The sequence below is a fragment of the Garra rufa genome, chromosome 6, assembly GCF_049309525.1.
Source record: "Garra rufa chromosome 6, GarRuf1.0, whole genome shotgun sequence".
NCBI classification, from domain to species: Eukaryota; Metazoa; Chordata; class Actinopteri; order Cypriniformes; family Cyprinidae; genus Garra; species Garra rufa.
Window position 1 is genome coordinate 18,107,962 of NC_133366.1, and position 12,769 is coordinate 18,120,730.

Below are 12,769 nucleotides of genomic sequence, written 5' to 3' on the forward strand. Positions count from 1 at the left end.
TTGTTTTTAAGAAATTATTCACCTAATTAGTTGAGTAATCATGAATTTAGGACTCGAGTGAATATTCGTGATGTATGTGAAAACAACTCAACATTTCACAATGTTAACTTGTTCACATACTCATCAGTTCTCCTCTGGAATGTTAAGCGGAAATGTAGTGCGGTTTTTAAGTTAATGTGGTTGCATCAACAGTAAAAGGATTTAAGCATAGTAAAAAGCCAACAAACCCAACAACTCAAGAGTCTGTGTTAGCTGCTAATGGATGTAGAAAGTTCTGGAAAGTGTGACGTCCTTTGACTTTCAGCTGTAAAGCATAGAAATTACAATGTGAAGATAAACATCAGCACAACATTATAATGTTAACGTGTTGTTTTCTGGATGTTATGTAGAAAAAAATAAGATTACAAAGGGCGCCAATTTACATTCGGGGCATGACCACCATTAAATCCATTAAATTTTTTTCTCCACAGTAAATTTTCTACAGTTACAACATGTGTAGTATTATCTGTCATCTGTTGTCTAGAATCAAAACCAGCGATGTCTGGGGCCTATTGCATAACGTAGTAGCAGGCTATAAAAATAATCATAACTTTAAGTCAATTAACCCTTTAACTTTCACCCCTAAAAAGAGCTATTAAAGGAGGAATTAGTAGTAGACATCTAATAAAGAGCCTCAAGCACTTTTTTCCATTTATGTTTTAATTATAAAACTCTACCATATGGTTAAGATCTCTTCGGAGAGTTAATTTGCAATTATAAATATTCTTTTAAATGTATTAGTTTCTTGGATACATCTCCTAACCTTCAGGGTCCACATAGTATACAGTATACTATTCTTTTATTGACATCAACTGTACGGTTGGATAATTAAATAAACATTTCTGCATTTCTCATTTTGCTACAATTCTGTTCTTTACTCTCTACCCTATTCACAACAACGTTATGGTTTTAAAATCAAAATGATCTCAACCGTACGGTAGATATATCAGATAAAGGGTTAAAAACTGAGGTCCCATATGAGAATAAAAGGTATGGTTACTACAGTCACTCACACATTAAATCGTTTTGTCTCACTCCGTAAAGAGCGAAACTACAGAAACAACGCAAGAAAAAGTGACGATAAAAACAACTCTGTGAAAACGCCATATCGTGCAGCCTGTCAACGACTCAACTTTAGGTAAAGGCCGTTTTAGAATCCGTCTAAAACACATTAAACACTAAACGGGGTTCGTCTCTCGTCAGGCATTCTATTTATATTTAGGCTAACGTTACATTACATTTATTGATTTGTCAGACACGTTCTTTCTTCTAAATCAACTTACAGTGCCCGTATAGTACAATGTACACGTGTTCCTTTTTAATGGGAATCAAACCCCTGACCTTGGCTTTGCTAGTAATGTACAGTTGAGGTCACACACACCTTGCAGATTATGCAAAATGTTAATTATTTAACCAAAATATAAAAGGATTATACAAAATCAACAAGTTGTTTTTTGTACTGACTTGAATAAGATATTTTAAAAAAACATTAACAGTCCACAACCCTGGTGAAAAAAAAACAGCTAAAACCAGCCTAGGCTGGTTGGCTGGTTTTAGCTGGTCAACCAGCCTGGTTTTAGCTGGTCATAGCTGGGCGGCAGGCTGGTTTTAGAGGGGTTTTGGCCACTTTTCCAGCCTGGCCAGGCTGGTCAGGCTGGTCTTAGCTGGTCAGGCTGGGAAACCACCAGCTAAAACCAGTCTGGCCAGGCTGGGAGTCCAGCTTAAACCAGCTACTTCCAGCTTAAACCAGCTAAGACCAGCCAACAAGCCTAGGCTGGTTTTAGCTGTTTTTTTCAGCAGGGAAGAGAAAATAATAGTTGAATTTATAAAAATTACCCTGTTCACATACACTTGATTCTTAATACTGTGTTACCCGAATGTTTTTGTTTATTTGTTTGTTTGTTTTTTAGTGATAGTTGTTCATGAGTCCCTGAACAGTTAAACTGCCGGTTGTTCTTCAGAAAAAAGTCCTTCAGGTCCCACAAATTCTTTGGTTTTTCAGCATTTTTGTGTATTTCAACCCTTTTCCAACAATGACTATGATTTTGAGATCCATCTTTTTCACACTGAGGACAACTGAGGGACTATGCAACTGTGCAACTATTACAGAAGGTTTAAATGCTCACTGATGCTCCAGAAGAAAAAAAAAATGCATTAAGATCCAGGGGGTGAAAACTTTTGAATTTGAAGATCAGGGTAAATTTAACTTATTTTGACTCCTTGGAAACATGTAAGTATTCTGTAGCTTCTGAAGGGCAGTACTAAATGAAAAAAAAAAAAGGTATTTAGGCAAAATAAGAAAGATGTACACATCCTCATTGCATTCAAAAGTTTTCACCCCCTGACTCTTAATGCCTGGTTTTGGCCTCTGTGTGAAAAGATGCATCACAAAATTATACAGTCATTGTTGGAAAGGGTTCAAATACACAGAAATGTTGAAAAACCACAGAATTTGTGGCACCTAAAGGATTTTTCTGAAGAACAGTGGGCAGTTTAACTGTTCAAACAAAACAAGGGACTCATGAACAACTATCACTAAACAAAAAAAAACAGCTTTGGCCCATTCAGGAAACAAAACAGTATTAAGAATCAAGTGTATGTAAACTTTTGAACAGGGTCATATTTATAAATTCAACTATTATTTCTCTTGTGGACTACATATTTTATGTGAAACATCTTATTTATAGGCCAGTACTAAATAAAAAAAAACATGCATTTTGAATGATTTCCCTTTTTTAGTAAATAATTAACTTTTTTGCAGAACTTTTGACCTCAACTCTATAACTTATCCTATCAGCTGGCCTAAAGGAACTCTATGAAGTCAAAACGAGAAATCATTCTCCTTAGACTGAGTAACTCTTTTGCTCTTTGTAGAGGAATGTTAAAAGTAGTACCGTTTTTTTTTTAAACCATTCCATATGGTAAGGTTAAAAAAGGGGAAAAAGTATTACGATTATTATTGGCATTGCTGTTGTCATTGTTATCCCTTAATTAGGATGTATTCCTCACCTCAAGACTATCATTATTATATCTATGCTGTTTAATATACTCTAAAAATATTTCTTCGGGCTCTACTTAATTTTCCAATTAATTCGCTCTTTTTTCTTATTTCTGGTATATGCATGTAACATTAATTCCTGCATCTCTCCCCTTCTCTTATTTCCCGCTGCTAGTCTGTTTTTTGGCGTCACTCCCTTTATTCGTATCTGTTACGTTTCTGTGGATTTTGTCTGTCTCTCAATCATGGCTCTCAAACCACTTTGCTCATTATTGCATTTGGCGCATTGATGACTTTGTTCACCAATTTGTATTGAGTCCCATCCATTTCCTCACTCTCTCCACAGTCTCTTTCTCTCTCCCCCCTTTTCACTCCGTACCCTCCCTTCATCTCAAGATCCTGTTTCAAGACAATCGAATCATCATGAGACATCCAACACTCAACATTATCTTTGACTGATAGACATCTTCAAATACTCCAGCAGTACTTGAGCTTAGTCTCTCATTTGATTTGGTCCTCTGTCATGCGTTACGCCTGCATTGTGTGTGTTTTTGCGGGGAAGCGAGTCCCAGATGTATTGTACTTATGGAGTGAGGTAACCACAGGTTAATGGCTGCTCTCTTGGCCATGTCAAGAAATGTTACCTCTCAGTTGTGGTTCAAGCATGTCTATGTGTTAGTGCTTGTTGTGGGATGCATCCTAATCGCATTTTTTTCCATACGCGTAATTGGAATTACAGTTAATGACTCTCTAGTCCAGCCCTTTGTATAAGACCAGCTTCAGTGTTAGAAGGTCCTTGTTCCTCTAGTACATTCATCAGAATATGAGGGTTTAGATAACAAGCTAATATTGCAAATGACTAGATATGGGAAAAGAACACAGATGTAAACTAGTTAAAATCTTTAATGCCACACTAATGGAGCTTCCAGTGCGAAACAGCTTTTTTCTAGTGCATGGCGCTGTCATGGTGGTCATAATATAATGTGCATGTCACTTAGATCTCACACAGTAAACATCTAGCATATTACACTGCTAATATCTAATTCAGTTGTTTTGTCATGGATATTGCATGTTTGCTTATGTACAGTAAGAGACATTAGGAACTTTTCCTTGATTTGTAATTGTCTGATTTTGGTTTTGGAATTTGATTTGTGCAATTTTGTAAGCTGCTTCTGCTAAGTGTTAGTGTAACATGTAAATGTTATATGTGAGGAAAGGATTGAATATCTGAAGGAGGAAGAATGAGGGAGGAGAGAGAGGGAGGGACTAGGGAGGAGAGAGGGGGTCTTCTATGAAAGCATCTTCTCTTAAGATGTGGAGACTTTTTAACAGGCAAACAAATAAGGAAGATTATTGACAAGCTTTTTTGACTTTTATTGACTATCCTTGGGTTTTAGATTATAAAAGCTCAGGATCAAGCATTTGGACGGATATATCCGAAGCGTCTACGTTATATTCTTAACTAAATAACTAAACTTTTCACACAAATACGTTGATACACCTGGAGTGTAATTTTTGTGAATGCAGCAGTGCTCTGGAAAAATGTGGAACTGTATAACAGATTTCTTTACCTATGAGACGACCAAGTCCGTGGTGGTAAAGAGCTGGACCATCGGCATCATAAACCGTGTCGTCCAACTCCTCATCATCACATACTTCATTGGGTGAGTGTGTTTTAAGACAACATTTTACATTGTCAGTGGAAAAGATAGATTAAGATTATGCCCAAACAAATAAAAATCAAACTGGTTTCTGTTTAAAAACATTGTCAAGAGAAATATATTGTAGTACACTTGATGGACAATAAAATGGCTTGTTTTAGTCTTTTTGTGGTAACATAATTGATGTGAATTGAAGCACATTAAGTGGCGACTCTGTAAGTAGGAATCATCTTTTTGTCCTTAGTAAAGAAATGCACTCTCTCTATATATATATTTAGTATTTTGCATGATTTGTGAGTGTTTAAAATGAAAGAAAGTAAAAAAAAAGAAATCTATGTATTTAATTGCTCTGTATCTATATCTTTTTCCCCTCCCTCTCTCTATTTCCACCCTACCCAATCTCCCTCAGCTGGGTGTTTTTGTATGAGAAAGCATATCAAGTGAGAGACACAGCTATCGAATCATCAGTCATGACTAAAGTGAAAGGGTTTGGAGAATATAACAACCGGATCATGGACGTAGCCGATTATGTCACACCTACTCAAGTAAATCTCAAGCAGTTTAATATTTAGAGGACAAAATATAAATATTTATCTTTGTGAGGACATACATTAACACAATGCAATCATACCCATCAGAACTAAGTGCCTCACCCAAACACTTACCCTAAACCTAACCTTTACCCAATTGTAACCTGATCCCTAAAACCAAGTCTTGACCCTCAAACAGGCCTTTAAAGGGGTCTCAGAACGTGAGGACCAGCCAAAATGTCACTCCGATGGTCTAAAACTCAAACCGGCCCTCACAAAGATAGCGATACAAGTACACACACACACATGTTGGGTTTACATGTTTTATGGGGACATTCCATAGGCGTAATGGTTTTTATACTGTACAAACCGTACTTTCTATCGCCCTACACCTACCCTACACCTAAACCTAGCCCTCACAGGAGATTGTGCAAACTTTTACTTCCTCAAAAAAACTCATTGTGCATGATTTATAAGCCTGTTTCCTCATGGGGACCTGAGAAATGTCCCCACAAGGTCAAAATTTACTGGTATTCCTATCCTTGTGGGGACATTTGGTCCCCACAACGTGATGAATACCAGGCACACACACACACACACACACACAAAGTATACCAATTTTTATTAAGTGTGTGTATATGTTAATCTGTGTTTGTTTATATAACATACTGCATTGTTTGATGACAGAACTGTCACAAAAAGAGTTAAATATAACAAAATATCACACTGGAGATATTTGAGGATGTTCTAATTTGGAAAATATGTTCAGAAATACAGTAAATATTTTCTACTATTTGAAATATCAATTATTTTATAGTATGTCTTTTTTATGTAATGTAATGTGTGTGTGTGTGTGTGTGTGTGTGTGTGTGCGCGTGCGTGGCAGGGGGCGTCAGTGTTCTGCATCATCACTAAGCTCATTACAACAGAAAATCAAGTTCAAGGACACTGTGCAGAGGTGAGTAAGAACACGGAAATCTGTCCAGATTAATGTACATGAATTTGATTGATTTTTGTCATTTTTGTTTATATGTTTGTACATGTAACTTTTTAGAGTGAAATTACAAAATTCAAATGTGAGAGTGACAGTACTTGTAAGCAGAAGATGTCAAAACCATCTAGCAATGGTAAGATCTTTCTTTTCTTATCTTCCTTTTAGTCTTTGTGAGTTTATTGAAAGATCGAATCATTAGGAATCATTGCATTTTTAAAATAAAATTGAAATATACTTGTGAATTATTTTGAATGTGATCTTAGTGTTTTATTGTTTTGTGATCGCAAAATTGTCAAGGAAAACCTATTACCATCATAAAAATATAAATTGATTCAAATTTGACGCTTTTGATGGTCTATTTGTGCACCTCAAAATCATCACAGTAAAGTCTGTATCAGGGGTGTCCAATCCTGCTCCTGAAGGGCCAACATCCTGTTGAGTTTAGCACACTTGCCTGGAAGTTTCTAATAGCTGTGTCCCAATTCAGAGGCTGCATCATTCAAAGCATGTGGACTTCATAGGCCATGCCTTCAGGGCCACAAAGGCCAGACCAAGCATTGTTAAATGGTACTATGGTCTAGACTTTTGTTCTTTTCATCTACAGTCGTGGCCAAAAGTTTTGAGAATTACATAAATATTGGAAATTGGAAAAGTTGCTGCTTAAGTTTTTATAATAGCAATTTGCATACACTCCAGAATGTTCTGAAGAGTGATCAGATGAATTGCATAGTCCTTCTTTGCCATGAAAATTTACTTAATCCTGAAAAAAAACTTTCCACTGCATTTCATTGCTGTCATTAAAGGACCTGCTGAGATCATTTCAGTAATCGTCTTGTTAACTCAGGTGAGAATGTTGATGAGCACAAGGCTGGAGACCATTATGTCAGGCTGATTGGGTTAGAATGGCAGACTTGACATGTTAAAAGGAGGGTGATGCTTGAAATCATTGTTCTTCCATTGTTAACCATGCTGACCTGCAAAGAAACACGTGCAGCCATCATTGCATTGCATGAAAATGGCTTTACAGGCAAGGATATTGTGGCTACTAAGATTGCACCTAAATCAACAATTTATAGGATCATCAAGAACTTCAAGGAAAAAGGTTCAATTCTTGTTAAGAAGGCTTCAGGGCGTCCAATAAAGTCCAGCAAGCGCCAGGATCGTCTCCTAAAGAGGATTCAGCTGCGGGATCGGAGTGCCACCAGTGCAGAGCTTGCTCAGGAATGGCAGCAGGCAGGTGTGAGCGCATCTGCACGCACAGTGAGACCAAGACTTTTGGAAGATGGCCTGGTGTCAAGAAGGGCAGCAAAGAAGCCACTTCTCTCCAAAAAAAAACATCAGGGACGATGGAGCACCGTGCCATAAGGCAAAAGTGATAACTAAGTGGCTCGGGGACCAAAACGTTGAAATTTTGGGTCCATGGCCTTGAAACTCCCCAGATCTTAATCCCATTGAGAACTTGTGGTCAATCCTCAAGAGGCGGGTGGACAAACAAAAACCCACTAATTCTGACAAACTCCAAGAAGTGATTATGAAAGAATGGGTTGCTATCAGACAGGATTTGGCCCAGAAGTTGATTGAGAGCATGTCCAGTCGAATTGCAGAGGTCCTGAAAAAGAAGGGCCAACACTGCAATAAATGACTCTGCGCATAAATGTCATGTAATTGTCGATAAAAGCCTTTGAAACGTATGAATTGCTTGTAATTATATTTCACTACATCACAGAAGCAACTGAAACAAAGATCTAAAAGCAGTTTAGCAGCAAACTTTGTGAAAACTAATATTTGTGTCATTCTCAAAACTTTTGGCCACGACTGTACTAGCCATAATAGATGCTGTTGATGAGATACAGTAACGTTAGTGCTAGACTTAAAAGTATAAAAGTTCAATTCAACAGTCTTTTTTGTAATGTTAGGTATAGGGATAGTCCGGGCAACAAGGGATCTTCACAGAAAGGGGATTTGGTCATTTAAAAGCAGCCTTCAAATGATGCAGCCTCTGAATTGGGATACAACTAGTGTGTCTGATAACCTTGATTAGACCTCCAGAAACATTTTTGAACAGCCCTGATCTATCCATCTTATTTTTCAATGCGGAAGTAAGCTTATGAGCAAGGCGTCTGGTTCATTAGACGCTGTAATGAAATAACGAGAACAACGTGCAGTAAACAGTAAAACTGTTTGCAGTACAAACCAGTCTGTTTATAATTAAGATAATACATTAAAATAATATGGTAAGACACACCAATTTGCAATATCAAGCAGCAAAACCAGCTGTTTTGTGCAGCTAAAAATAGCTAGATGTGGATGAGACCGGAAACCAGACCCATAAAATGTACAAATGGCCATGCCTGCTCTTATGAGAAAAATAAGTCAGATATATATATATATATATATATATATATATATATATATATATATATATATATATATATATTTTTTTTTTTTTTTTTATTGGTTGTGACTTAAGGGTTGCTGACAGGACGATGTGTGAACTTCAATACTACCCACAAAACCTGTGAAATGAAAGGATGGTGTCCTGCAGAGATCGATCAAATTAATCCGTGAGTCCACTTGTAAATGAACAAATAAATAAATGTGTGAATGGTTAAATAAAAAGGACTGATGACGTTTTTTGTTACTCAGAAACCCCATGATGGAGGTAGAGAATTTTACTATCTTCATCAAGAACAGCATTCGCTTCCCACGTTTTAACTTCACAAAGTAATGCCAATCAAAAATAAAGACAAATTGTTTTATAATAATTTGCTTTTCTGTAAATTATGTTTTTGACTAAAACAATTATCTTTTCCTTTCAGGGGAAACTTTTTGCCCAACATCAATGATTCCTACATAAAGAAATGCAATTTCAACTTTGAGGGTAACATGTATTGTCCAATATTCAAAGTGGGGGATGTGATCCGATTTGCACAGCAAAACTTTACCAATCTTGCTAAAAATGTGAGTGTTTATTTAATTTTTTTATTTGTGAATGTTAAATAGCTTCTATACAATTGATAAACATTCATCTTCAGAACACAAATTAAGATAGTTTTAATTAAATCTGAGAGCTTTCTGACCCTGCATAGACAGCAACGCAACTGACATGTTCAAAGCCCAGAAAGGTAGTAAGGACATCGTTCAAATAGTCCATGTGAGATCACTGGTTTAAACTTAATTTTATGAAGCTATGAGCATGCGTTGTCGTGTAATCTCCTGAACGTGCATCAAATTGTTGAATAAAGGTGTTATTTTTGTTTTCTTTGTGCACAAAAAGTATCCTCATAGCTTCATAAAATTAAGGTTGAACCACTAATGTCAAATGGACTATTTTAACAATGTCCTTACTATAAGGCCATTTTTTTAAGTATCTAATAATAACTGTTGTATTTAAAAAGATGTTTTTTTTCTCAAAAAAAATTGCATTATCTTTATTTCTCCTTAAGTGCAAAGTCAAATTGGATTTGTGTAAGGTATCTCTCTCTTTCTCTCAGGGGGGAGTTATAGGGATAAAAATAGCATGGGTGTGTGATTTAGACAAGGCAGATGATGAGTGCAAGCCGGCCTACTCCTTCACTCGCTTGGACGCCATGTCAGAGAAGAGCACTGTATCTCCAGGATACAACTTCAGGTTCTGGAAGCTTCTCTTCCTACCCCTTTCTTAAAGTTGAATGAAGAAGCTCTAAGCAAATGCACAATCTTCATTCACATGTTTATCACAAAGCTTATTCCTGACATTCAAAGTTGTAACTTGCTAAACTTTTATAGTGGCCCACATACTATAAACTGTTACAAAAAGCATAACAGGTTGAATAATGCTTTTTAAAACCCTTATTTGCTAACATGTTCAAATCTTTGTCCTTAGGTATGCAAAGTATTTCAAAATGGAGAACGGAACCGAGTATCGCACTCTGCTGAAAGCCTACGCCATAAGATTTGATGTGTTGGTTAATGGAGACGTGAGTTCATCTTAACATGTTCATGTATTTCAGTGCAAGTGTTAGCAAGATTGCTTATTACATCTTTTTTTTGCAGGCAGGAAAATTTGACATGATCCCAACTCTAATCAACATGGTTGCTGCCTTCACCTCTGTTGGTGTGGTATGTGTCTTCATTACTAGATTCTGTGCATGAACATTAAACAGTACATTTTCACAGAAATGGATAACTAATAATTTGGGATAATTAAGTTGAATTCCAAAAGTCATAACTTCATGTGAGAATAAAATCAGTATGAATAAAACTATAAAGTTCTAAAGTGTTGCCGTAATAGTTAGAGATCTACTATTTTGTGCGACGCCACAACAGTTGGCCAGGGTCAGAAATGAGCTTTTCCATTAAGGGGCAATATTTGCCCCCTGAAATTGATTTGAAGGGGCATTTTTACATTTGTGAGGGCAATGTTTATAATCACCTTATTTTTATAAAAACTATATGTAGTCTTTTATGTCAAATACTTACATTTACCCAGTTACTTTGATCTATATTATAAACTGTTGTCAATAACAATGTACTGTTTAAAATTGTATCCAAATTCTACATTAATTGTGCAGGGGCATTGCTTGCCCCTTTGTCTTTAAGTGCTATGAATTGCCATTTTTGTTCATTTTGGTGATATTTTTTCCACAAGCCTTTTTTTGCTTAAAGGGATAGTTCACCCAAAAATGAAAATTTGATGTTTATCCGCTTAACCCCCAGGGCATCCAAGCTGTAGGTGACTTTGTTTTTTCAGTAGAACACAGACAAAGATTTTTACTCTTACTGTTGCATATGTCAGTCATATAATGGCAGTCAATGGGATCCACAGCTTTGAAAGTCAAAAAAACATACACAGACAAAACCAAATTAAACCCTGTGGCTCGTGACGATACATTGAGGTGTTAAGACACAAAACGATCAGTCTGTGCAAGAAACTGAACAGTACTTATATCATGTTTACCTCTGATAAATCGCTCAAACTGTCCTGAGCATGCTCACAAAAGCCGCATAGCAGATGCCGTGGAATGCGTTCTGTCGCGCGTATACGTCACTTTTACACAGTGCATAGCGGCTACTCAAAATAGTTATTACTTGTGCTTATTCTAATACTTGCAATTGATTAAAAAGTAAAAGATTACGTTTCCTTGCGCAAACTCATTCAGGGGTGTTGACTTTTTTACCGACTACTATGCCAGAGTAGCCAACTGTTGTGAACACGCTTAGGACAGTAGAATGTTGCGGCGGATCAGAGGTAAAAAATAATATAAATACTGTTCAGATTCTTGCACAGACCGATCGTTTTGTGTCTTAACACCTCAATGTATCGTCACAAGCCGCAGGGTGTAATTTGGTTTTGTCTGTGCATGTTTTTTTGACTCTCAAAGCCGTGGATCTGCCATTGACTGCCATTATATGACTGACAGACTGCAACGGTTTGAGGTAAAAAATTTTGTTTGTATTCTACTGGAGAAACAAAGTCACCTACATCTTGGATGCCCTGGGGGTAAACAGATAAACATTTTTCATTATTGGGTGATATCCCTTTAAAGTTAAGATTTGTTTTAAACATTTAATGAGCTATTATGAGATCTAGTTTGGTCCCTTCATATTGCACTGCAGCCTAGTGTTATTGAAAAACCATTTTATACCATATTATGTCATTAAGTTAGGTAGATTACATATAATATAATAAATAGGAATAAATATATATATATATATATATATATATATATATATATATATATATATATATATATATATATATTGTGTGTGTTGGGATATATATATGCAAAATGCAACTTCAAGCAAATATGAGCATTACCAGAGTTTACTGTTGCAGAGTTTAATGCAAATATGCTACCAGTTACTAACCACAGCACTTTTACCGCAGTTCTGACCAGTGTAATTATATACAAGTCAAATAATGAAAATATGTTAAATTATCTGAAATATGACCCCAGTGAGAAGTGAGCAAACCGCCCGACTGGCCCCAGATCTTCAGGAAAGATCGATCAGTATAGACATAATTTGCTTGCATAATGGAGACACTTATGGAAACCAGGTAATACCTCGGAGAATCACATGCCAGTTTTTGTATAGTATATTTTTACCTTTTTATATAACTATATCAGCTTTGTCTATATCCACATCTTGAACTAGACTGTTTTATTATTAATTAAAGCACGTTTAGAAAAATGCACCAAATTTTTCTCTTTTTATTTTCTATTGATAATATGTTTAAAGCATTCATGGATGCATACAAATGTTTTATTATAGTTCATTTTTAATACTGAAATTATTCACAGTAGAAAATAATTCATATTTGTTAACATCTTAATTATGGGAAGATTGACATCAGAATAGTACATTCTGTAAATGGACACTTTTTCTTAATGTTATTTATTTTAGGGTACAGTGCTTTGTGACATCATTCTGCTGAATTTCTTGAAAGGAGCTGACCAATACAAAGCGAAGAAATTTGAAGAGGTTTGCATTTCGCAAGCAAGTTGACAACAGCATTACATCTATCTAGTTAAAAAGTGAAAATAATTTTTGCCTCACTGTCTCT

At 36.0% G+C, this 12,769-nt stretch overlaps 1 protein-coding gene across 1 annotated transcript; it reads left to right on the plus strand.

The window, feature by feature from the left end:
- Positions 1-4,558: 4,558 nt before the first annotated feature.
- Positions 4,559-12,711, plus strand: p2rx3b (purinergic receptor P2X, ligand-gated ion channel, 3b). Its single transcript, XM_073842580.1, has 11 exons — positions 4,559-4,701; positions 5,108-5,243; positions 6,115-6,186; positions 6,283-6,355; positions 8,693-8,786; positions 8,869-8,946; positions 9,042-9,183; positions 9,717-9,853; positions 10,088-10,181; positions 10,258-10,323; positions 12,610-12,711. The coding sequence occupies exons 1-11, from the start codon at positions 4,559-4,561 to the stop codon at positions 12,709-12,711; spliced, it is 1,137 nt and encodes a 378-aa protein (XP_073698681.1).
- Positions 12,712-12,769: the final 58 nt, after the last annotated feature.